General features: G+C 35.7%; 1 protein-coding gene across 1 annotated transcript; it reads left to right on the top strand.

Annotated features, from left to right (window-relative positions):
• Positions 1 to 10,303: 10,303 nt before the first annotated feature.
• On the top strand, positions 10,304 to 11,257 carry LOC110931868. Its single transcript, XM_022175241.1, has 2 exons — positions 10,304 to 10,923; positions 10,981 to 11,257. Exons 1-2 carry the CDS (start codon positions 10,304 to 10,306, stop codon positions 11,255 to 11,257), a joined length of 897 nt encoding a protein of 298 aa, XP_022030933.1.
• Positions 11,258 to 11,747: the final 490 nt, after the last annotated feature.

Raw genomic sequence — 11,747 nt, 5'->3', positions numbered from 1 at the left:
AATTTCTTCTATTTCCCCTTTTTAATCTTTTACAAATTTTGGGGTGCATCACGTTACACTTTTCGATTTACTTAACATGCTATGATCAAGTGTTATTATGTGAACGTCTTATGTGTATTCTATTATTCTATATGCTATCTGATGTCAAGTCTATTGCATGCTATTATTTTAGTGGATCCACACGGCTGACTAGGTTCCCCACGGCCATGGGTTGTAGCCTAGTATCGCCAACAGTATTAGACTCGCTCCTCGGGGCTTGAGCCTAATGCACGCTATTTTCAGGAGTCTATTTATTTTGGTTGTTTGTGGTATTTGATTGTGTATTTTTGTTTGGTAAATTTGGATTTATGGATATGTTGACTATGTTGATGATATGAGACCATTTACACACTAACCTTGAGGTGCATGTTAAAAATATTTTTTTAAAGAAATAAATATAAAACTGTTTTCTATAAAACGGAGGAAATTATTCACCAACTTATTTGTTGATCCAAAAATATATTTTTCTAACGTGGTGCAGGTTTTCAAAGTTGATGATCAAGTGATGTGGACACGTAGCATGGGCCTTAGGAAAATAAATTGAAATCTTGATATATTTGTATTGAACAATGTATGAACAATTTTGATTATTATATTATATGTGACTATTTAAATGGATATGCTTTAAATATTGAAACAATAATTAGTTGTCATGAGCTATGGGCAATCATCATGCCCCGTACCTTTCCGCTGCGGGTCGGGGTGTGACAGATTGGTATCAGAGCCAATGACTATAGGGAACTAGGATTAGGTTATTAGACCCTTAGAGCATTCACATCCATCCCACTACAATTTCACTCTAAATTACACTAAAATACACTACATTTTCTCTCTCCGTTTCAATTAAATAATACTTTTATACCTTTATCATTACCTTTTTCTCTCTCCTCCACTCACAACCACTTTCAAAATATATTAAAAAATTATAGGGGGTGAATAGTGTCCCCCCAAATATACAGATGAACAGTAACATTTTCTCTCTCCTTCACTCACAACCACTTTTTATACTCTTTATATTTTAAAAACATGACACACAGAATTTGATTCCTTGGATGTGAATGCTCTTAGACTTAGACTATAGTTGATTAGGTACCTTAGGTACCTTATGTGCTTAATTGTTTGATTATCTTAGCTAAAAAAAAAAATTTAAGTGTCGATGATTTAAATTTTCTAATGTCACACACATATTCATGTGAGCACATTTAATTGTTATATGCTAAGTCTTATGTGCCATAAATGACAATATGTGTGTTATTATTAAATCATAGTTTACTATTTCTTTTTCCTTGTCACGTCCCACGCACCTTAAACTATATGCGAATATTCAACATTCTAATTCTTATTCCTATATATCTAAAGTCTTGAATCAATTCATTTTCTTTAATGCATTTCAATTATTCATGAGTTTGATTTCATTTCATTTTTTTGAGTTTTCAAATTTCAATTGATATTTCACTCTCGTCAAAGTGAGTTCTTGTGACAGACATGTAGTAACTGGAAGGGTTACGTACCGGTAGTCGGGACATCCTGTCTAGGCTGGCATTCGTATAAATCCAATTAATGGACCAGTTTGCCTACCTGGGGACTATCGATGAGAGTACCGATACCTATTAGGCCAAAGCATGTCACACCAAACGTCACGTGAACTAACAACACTTTGATATGTCAAACGTGTCCGTGTTAATTCATGGATACTATCCTAAACATCGTTTTACAACACCCCAAAATTTATTTCATTTATTGATTCACGATTTTCTTCGGGTTAAGTTGTACGTCAATGGGTAGACATATGAGGACTATGCGAAAGCTCGGTAATTGCGGGTGCACACGTAATTACAAAAGTGACACACGGAAGTCATACTAAACCCTATGATGTACCAAACCTATGATTTTCAATATTTTATGACGAAATATTATTTTATCATAAGTTTTATTATTTATTTTACTCCATGTGGTTATTATATTGTTTTATATATAAACCACCGGAATAAATCCTTAAAGATTCCATGAGATTCTAATGATTTTTTTTCTTTTTAAATAAATCACCCTAATCTTATTGTAATTTGTCAAATGGTTATACTTTTATTACCCTTTGATACTCAATAATATTTTCATGAGATTTGTATTCTTGAATCATGGGATTTTCCCTAAATTCCATGATTTCACAAATCTATGAATCCTAACCATCAATTCTCGTTATGGGCTATACATCTTACTTATGTTGTCCCCCGCAGATGCCGCCTTATCGTCGTCGTCGTCGTAGGCCGAGGATTTCTAGCCACCGAATGGCAGCTTTAATAGCTGAACAAATGGCCACCCTTATTCCTACCATCGTCACCCAAGTTCAACAGGCGCTCAACGCTAACGTCTCCACGAATCAAATCGAAGAAGCTGAAGCTGAACCATCTTCACCCGATAACAACCATCAAAGGAGTAAAACCAACCACGATTACGCAATACCAGCTATTTCGCTAAACCAGGTTGCTCCTAATCCTGTACCTGACAGAAAACCTTATCGGGGACATTTTCCACAGTGCCTCACTTGCCAAAAGCATCACCCAGTCAACACTCTGTGTCGCCTTTGCACTTATTGTGGACTTTATGGTCACTTAATCGACACTTGTCGCCGCTATAACCCTCAAACAGAACCACCTATGGCATCATTTAATGTACAGCGTGTGACACCTCCACTTGGCGAACCAGACACCTACCTTATGAACCAACCGTATGTCCAACCCGACGCTCCATTAATGGATCAACCGATCGTACTATATGACACCCAACTCGTTCCTTACAATCAAGACGATCATACTGAACTAAAAGACCATGATAACTAGAAGGCACGCGAACGAACACTCATCTAGATCCAAGACAACTATGACGTGGTCAGCAACACGACGAAGTTTTATGCGATGAGATATCGTGAATAAAATGTTTTAAGTTAAATTTTGTATGAACTAAATGGAAATAAATAAGGATTGTTCCGAATTTCCGAGCACAAGTATAACAATTTGAATTTTGGTTATGTGTTTTAAACCTTAACGAGTCGCTAATATGAGTTGAACGTCACAACCAATATCGTAACTTATGCCCAGAGCCTAGAAAATTCGAGTCGAGGGTACATGGTGTCGATAATTTTTTTTTCTCTCTGATCTCAAAATTTGGTTTTATAAAATAATAATGAAATGTAATAAATATATATTGTAAATGTTCTACTTTAGGCCAAAAGTTTTCCCTAGAGTTTAACGAAATATTTTTCTAAATAAACTAGGTTGCTTTTGTACATGAGCAATTTATAATACCAATGTGCTACACTTGGTAAAGTGCAAAAATAGTTAACAAAACGACATGCACGTGAGTTAAGTTAACAAAGTTATGGTGTCCTTAATTTATCTTAGGACCCTTCTACTTTTGTCCGAATCGTAATTATCGCCCGACTGGTGGGAGTGTAAATCAATGCAGCTACGTTATCTCCTTCGCCATTCGACTTCACGTTTAGTTTTCCCTCATTAACGACCTCACCTGCTACTCTCACTTCGTATCCTTGACGTTCGCACTAACGCCAATCGATACAATTATCAACTCTTAATCAGTACCGTTGATAGCTTGTGCCGTTGTCACGCTTTCGACGTTACTATTTGTCATCGTTTTCATCCTTTACTCAGACGTTTTTTTATGTATCGCTATGTTATGCATTTATGATTTGTTTTATTGCTAGTTCATGTTGTTGTAGTTTCACATCATCACTCATCACGGCTTACCTTTTCCCATAATTTGTGTGACATGGGTATCGTCTCACTTATTCATAGACTGACCCTTTTCCCCATAACTATGGATGTAGGTACTGCCACCATTTAGTCGCACCCTTTTTGGGTTCGAGACTCATACATTATTTGGTTGTGGTTTGGTTGTGGTTATTTAATTAGTAAGTAGAGTTGAGTCGTCGCATAGAACCAATCAAAACTACTAACGAAGCCAATGAAATTTGATAAGGACATGGTGGATACGCCGCTGGTACTTCCTATATATAAGTGTTCTTATCAAACCATCAAAAGCCTCGTTAGATTAGTCGAGAGAGGTTCTATGTAAGTTGTGTTTGTGTTGTCAGTCATGATCCGAATAACGAAGCCAATGAAACTTGATAAGGACATGGTGGATACGCCGCTGGTACTTCCTATATATAAGTGTTCTTACCGAGGTATCAAAAGCCTCGTTAGACTGGTCATGAGAAGTTGGTTGAGTCGTCAATCATGATTTGAATAACGATGTGGATGAAAATTTGATAGGGACATGGTGGATACGCCGCTGGTACTTCCTATATATAAGTGTGTCTGACAAATTTTCAAAAGCAGCGTTAGACTAATCATGAGTGTTTTAGTTAGTTTGTTTGGGTTTTGTGATTGGAGAATTCAAATTCTATAATTTTGTTCATTCAACTCAAACTGTGGCATTTTTTGAGAATTTTTCTTTTCAAAATCCCAAGTCTTGACACAGATTGCAGTTGTGCATCACATGTATACCTCACGACTCAGTTGCAAACTCTCTCGCGTTACAAGTTATCTTTGGGACGTGATTACCTCTTTAGCTGCAATACATCTTTGATACACTAATCTTGGGCTTCGTGATAGTAATGGTCAAAGAGTTTACGACCAGCTACCTTATACATAACGTTTTTCATTACTACATCACTGGCATCAAAAGCGATTCCTCTATTTGGGTATGCAACCCTTATCAGGAACGCTACCGCCTCAATCTGATCTTAAGATTCGAGTTTCTAATATTAGTAATAATCAAATCGTTATCGTTTAAATCTATGGAACACCCTACACTTCATCCTATACGAGCAGTTTCCTCCTAATTTCGGGACGAAATTCCCAAAAGTTGGGGAGACTGTAACATCCGTCAAAATTGGATCTCCGAAATCTGACCCGGATTGCAAAATCAGACCTTTTTTTTATCAAATTAAAGAAACGAACTTTTAATGATTATATAATTTTGATATTTTATTTATTTAATAATCATCACGTTTCACGATCGGTTAAAAAATGAATGAAAAACGTGGAAGTTATAAAGCTTTTCAGTTAAATTGGTTAGTTGTGTATAAGGGAAAACATTATCTAAGATAAATATGCTAGTTAATAGAAAACATAAGTTAAGGGTTTGTTTTGTAAATACTGGAAACTATTAAATAAAACAAACTAGCTAACTAGGTTAGTTAGTTAGTTAGTTTTGTAAAAGATTTATACTAACTAAATTAGTATGGGAGGTTGGTTCAGTTAGTTTTTAACATTTATAATAGTTAACTAGGTTATGTATCTAGTTAAGACAAGTTAGAGCATATTATAAACATTAGGGGCTAGGTTGTAATTTTCGAAAGTTATTAATAAGAAAACATACATTAAAAAAAATGGTGGGAAGTGGGACTCGAACCCACCCCCTTCAAGTCAGCAACCAACACATTAACCACCAGACCAGGAACCCTCTAGTAAGGGAACCACGCACTGTATAATCTAAAATCACTAACCAGAAACGTCCAGCAGCCTTTGTCTTCTTCGCTGCACACTCAAACGCGACCCGAGATAAACCCAGGTCCGAACCGTTTCGTTTTCGCTTAAAACTCGACGTTTGCCATTCCTTTTGACCGTTTTCGTTTCGTATTCCTTGGAGAAAACAAATGGTAGCTTGAAACTGATCATTAACATTCATTATTAATCAATTAAAATCAATACATTATGATCCTTTACCACCATTAAAGAACTTCATGAATTTCAAATGGATTTTTACCCAAATCGTCAAATTGAGCTCTGAACATTACACGTTCTCCAAATCAAACCATGTAAAACCCCACTGAAATTTCTCCATTTCATCACCTCTACATCACGAATTTAATCGAAGAACATTCTAGGGCTTGTAACTTGTGCGGACGATATCTCCTTCAATTCTCAACTTTTTCAGGTGATTCCAAAGCCCAACTTGCTCAATTTTCCATTCTCTACAAAAGCCCTCTATCAATTTCAGTGATAGGAGGTTAATTTATCCGAATTTAATTTTAGTTGAAATTAGGGTTCTTCATGCATAGAATTTGGGGCTTTTAGATTTTGACTTGTGTTTTGATGAAATTGAAAGTACAAAATTGTTATATATCATACTAATGTATTGTGTGTAAATTTTGTGAATTTTTAGATATCAATTGGAATTTTTGTGAATTATTTATATTTTAATCACTAGATAAATCAAATAAATAAAATACAAGATAGTCTTAAATAAATTCAATAAATATTCTTATTGATTATTTCAGGTTATATCAACACTATGAAATTTCTATTTAATTTTTCCTTATTTTTTTGGGAATTCATGAATTTAAAATTGGATTTATACATGTTTTAATTATTTAAAAATACTAGTTTATCACAAGTAAATTCTATAAATGTTATTACTGATATTTATTTTGATTCTACAATTGTTTTGAGACTCTTCTACAAATTTTATATAATTTTAGATAATTATCTTATTAATGGATTAATGGATCTTTACTTAAGTAAATAAAATTTCTTTATAAAAATTTATTATAAAAACATGTGATAACCAGGAAATTAAAGGTATGATTTTGTTAGATAAATTTGATTAATTAATCAAAACTGGAGCATTTAAACGATTATGATAACATACTAAATTGATTATTACTACATAATTAATCATGACTTTTTATATAAGTATCGATTTATCTATTATATTGAATAATCATTTAAGCCCCAAATAGGAGAACTCAAATTCCTAAAAATTTATAAATTTGCCCTTTCGTTTATTTAGAATCTTGGTTATATTTATTCTAGGGTGATTTAGTCAATTGTTATACCTCGTGTACTCGTGCGATAATTCTCGTGGATTAACTCTTCGCAACCTGTGAGTAATTTCTTCCATTTCCCCTTTTTAATCTTTTAAAAATTTTGGGGTGCATCACGTTACACTTTTCGATTTACTTAACATGTTATGATCAAGTGTTATTATGTGAACGTCTTATGTGTATTCTATTATTCTATATGCTATTTGATGTCAAGTCTATTGCATGCTATTATTCTAGTGGATCCACACGGCTGACTAGGTTCCCCACGGCCATGGGTTGTAGCCTAGTATCGCCAACAGTATTAGACTCGCTCCTCGGGGCTTGAGCCTAATGCACGCTATTATCAGGAGTCTATTTATTTTGGTTGTTTGTGGTATTTGATTGTGTATTTTTGTTTGGTAAATTTGGATTTATGGATATGTTGACTATGTTGATGATATGTGACCATTTACACACTAACCTTGAGGTGCATGTTAAAAATATTTTTTTAAAGAAATAAATATAAAACTGTTTTCTATAAAACGGAGGAAATTATTCACCAACTTATTTGTTGACCCAAAAATATATTTTTCTAACGTGGTGCAGGTTTTCAAAGTTGATGATCAAGTGATGTGGACACGTAGCATGGGCCTTAGCAAAATAAATTGAAATCTTGATATGTTTGTATTGAACAATGTATGAACAATTTTGATTATTATATTATATGTGACTATTTAAATGGATATGCTTTAAATATTGAAACAATAATTAGTTGTCATGAGCTATGGGCAATCATCATGCCCCGTACCTTTCCGCTGCGGGTCGGGGTGTGACATTCGCCTTGCGTAGCGTGAAGAAGATCCTGATCTATCCCCCTAAGAGCTTCCATGACTGGAAGATGAAATTTTTCTTTATTCGCGAAGAAGTGATGCCGATAGCCATGATATTCCGTCCTTCTGGCGAAATTGAGTGTAACACCCCGAAAATATAAAACTTTATATTTTCATTATAAAGTTTGAAATAAACAAGAATAAGCCAACTAGGAAATAAATAAACCAGTTAGTCACGAATCTTATGGTACATGTAAGTGGGTTAAAATACCTAAAATACAAACTAAAAAAATGTTGAGGGACTAGAATTGTTAAACTTGAAACTTGAAATATTAAAACAAAATTTACCACACCAAACACACACAAAAGTGTGTGTCTGGTCGATCTCAACACAGGGGCGACACAAAGGTTCCCCCACAAACCCTAATCCAATCGATTTCCATCATATTGAAGCCCATAATCAGCTCTAAATCAAGTTTCAAGCACGAATTAGTGATCGCCTCGTTGAAGGGATCATAAGGTATGCAAAATTTTAGTATTTTGATTCATCTCAAATTTTAGGTTAATTGTGAAAAACGAAATTTAGCTTGATTATGTGTTATATAGATGAAATTGGAAGTGATATGATGTCTAGGGATAAACCCAAGATGATTTCTTGTTAAAATCTTGCTTGATACTTGTGAGGTTCATAATCACCATTGTAGGTGATTAATGGGTTTTGTAGGAACTTGATAAGCACTAGGATTATGATTCTTGTTCTAGTGTAATCCAAGTTTATGAAGTAATCCTTAAATATTGATGTTAAAACATGTATAAATTTGCCTAATTGATGATTGATTTAGATGAACATAACAAGTCATGAACTTGGTTCTAACTATGTAAAAATTTGACCCGCTAGGTGTTTGTTAAAATGCCTAAGTGAGGATTAAAATGTTGAAAATCGGATGAAAACGCAAATTTGATTATTATAGCGAATTATGTGTTAATGATCATGAAAAGAGTTCTAAATTGATTGTGAATTGAACTCTTTAGGCAAAGAATACGGATCATTAAGCGGACAAGCCGGAGGGGATACGCGTTTGAAGGGTGTGCTCTAAAGGTACGTGACTTTGGTCCCGTTACATTACGTAAAAATGTTTGGTTTTAGCTTGCTAAGAGTGTCGTATTGTAGTATATGCGTTTGATGTGTCATCGAAGTGGCGAAGTCCATTTGACACTCAAACAGGTCAAAAAATTGGTTGAAAATAGTTTGGTTTGACGTTAAAGTGAGGATTGCATTTGTCAACCAAACGGGTCAAAACTATGTCCTTATATCGATTTTGTGTGTAAAGGTTCGAAAGCCTTATATCGCGCTAAGTGCTAAATAATAATTTAGCAATGAATGGTTATATTCAGTTGAGTCTATAAATCCGTGTATCGGATCGAATGGTAGAAACTAGTTGCAAGGATTTGCATAAAGTGGCGATGCATGAATTTGTAGAAAACAATCATGAAATTCGGATACAAGTGTAAAGCCATGTAATGGTAAGGATACGCCAAGAATTTCAAGCCTGGGGGATGGGTAAACAGGATTAGAATGCCAAATCATGGATTGGCAAACATTTTGCACACATAGCTAATGGGTTGAATAATCGAAACTAGGATTTGGTGGACCATTCGTTCATAATCCAGGTTTCATAAGGTGAAGTTCACAAGGTTAGATTCGTAATTTTAATACGGACATATAGGAAAAAGAATCGGCTAAAACGGATGTGTAAATAAAAAGTTATGCTTGTTTAAAGTCTGAATTTTGACAAAATCCGGAACTGGGCAAATATGCAGGTCCAAAAATTGGACCTGCTAGAAAACGCACTCCCCGCGCCACGCGACGGGGGCACATGGTTCTGGCGCGACACGCGGGGCCGCCCGCGGCACACGAAAGCTTCGACTGAGTCTGGCGCATGGCGCGACACACTTAAAATCAGAATTTTTATATTTCTTTTGTTATGTGATTGTTATTGGGGATTGTCTAGACTTATTTAACATTGTCAAAACTAATTATTTATGTGGTTTTGACCTCAGGTGATGCTCGTTAGTTTCGGATGCCGATCAAGCATGAAATCAAGAACCGAACACCATTTTTGAAGCTTCCGCACTAATCTAAACTTGTCTAGACGATGTTGTTTTGTAATCTCTATTAGATGTGAATACTTTAAACTAGATGATTGCTTATGGTAACTCGCTAAACAATGTGCATCTTAACTTATTAACAAAGTTTTTGCTAATTATGCATTTTGTTTTAAAAGGCCCGTATTTTATGATTAAAATAATAGAAATTTAAGATGAGTGTTACAAGTTGGTAATCAGAGCTCAAGGTTGTTAGCAAAGTGTGTTCAGTTAAAGCTTGATCAAGCATCCGGTAAGAGCTAATTGTTTTAAGTAGACTTAGTGAATATAGAAAGGAAACATGAATCGACGTGCAGGGGAAGAGTGTGTTAACACACTCAAACCCGGAAAGTGCATTAAATAAGAACGATTAAAACAAGTTATGAACTTGATTAAACTGAAGTAAATAAACCATATGTTATAGATGAAATGTTTAACGGTTGGTGTAAACATTTCAGTCTTAAAGATGACGGATAAAGGTAATGATGATGCGGTGCCGAGAGTCACCGGGCAAATGAGAGAAGTGATTGCCGAGGAGGTAGGAAAGGCAATCGAAAATAGCTTATCCTGTTTTATTGATAAGATCCAAAACACGGTACTATCAGTTGTTGATGAGAGAATCAAGAAATTGGAAGATAGTGCCAACGTAGCTAAGGAGAAATCTGGAGAGCGCAAGGGTTGCTCGTACAAGGAATTTATGGCATGTAAACCGCCACTTTACAATGGAGAGGTGGATCCGATAGTATGCCAAAGATGGTTAAGTGATATTGAAGGGGTGTTTGAGAGAACCCACTGCGACACAAATGACTTTGTAGCTTATGGCACGGGTCAGCTGAGAGGTCAAGCTAAAGACTGGTGGGATAATAAGAAAAAGGAGATTGGAAGTGAAGCGGCAAGAGCGATGACATGGGATGAGTTTAAGGTACCATTCCTTAAACACCACAGTCCCAAAGCAGTTATCAATCGAATCAAAGAGGAATTCATATTGCTTAGGCAGAAAGGCGAATCTATCGATAAGATCACGGGGATCTTTCTTGACAAACTGAAGTTTTGTGATGAGGTGGTGACATCCGAAGAACAGAAAGTGTATTATTATTATTATTATTATTATTATTATTATTATTATTATTATTATATGCTAAGTGCAGAGTATCGGGAGTTTATGACTCCCTCGAAATATGAGACTCTCACCGAAATCATTAACACTGCTCGAGAAAGGGAGATAGAGCTGAAGAAGCAAATTGAAAGGGGTGAAAGAAGGGCGCAAGTGGTTAATCCAAGCCCTACGAAAAAGGCGCGTACAACTGAGTCATCTAAGAAACAGGATGGGAAAGGCGGGTCACCGAGCTGTAAGGTTTGCGGGAAAGGGCACAAGGGTGAGTGCCGATTTAAAGATAAGCCATGTCCCATATGTGGGTAGACAGGGCACACGACTGCATTATGCCCCGGGAAGGTGTCGGTGTGTTATAAATGCTACTAACCGGGTCACAAGAAATTGCCCGGAACTAGTCGGGAAAAAGGATGGCAAGGATTCACATACAGAGACTCCAAAAGCAAAAGCCAGATCCTTCCAGTTAATTGCAGCCGAGGCGAAGGTGGAACCCGATGTGGTCTCAGGTATATTTGCCATAAATTCAATTCCTGCACATGTGTTATTTGATACGGGTGCGAATAAATCCTTTATTTCACATGGATTTATTCGACATCCTTCATTCGAACTGACAAAATTACCTGTGCCTTTAGAAGTAGAAATAGGTGACAACAAAAGTTTTATCGTATGTGACGTGTGTCAAAACTGTAAGATGAGTATCGACGGTGAAGATTACTCAATAGATTTGATTCCAATGTCGATGGGAGAATTCCAAGTAGTGGTCGGGATAGATTGGTTATCCCGACATCACGCGAAGGTC

Source organism: Helianthus annuus, chromosome 3 (genome assembly GCF_002127325.2).
Source record: "Helianthus annuus cultivar XRQ/B chromosome 3, HanXRQr2.0-SUNRISE, whole genome shotgun sequence".
Classification (NCBI taxonomy): Eukaryota; Viridiplantae; Streptophyta; class Magnoliopsida; order Asterales; family Asteraceae; genus Helianthus; species Helianthus annuus.
The sequence above is the reverse complement of the archived record's forward strand: the minus strand, read 5'-3'. Positions and strand labels throughout refer to the sequence as shown.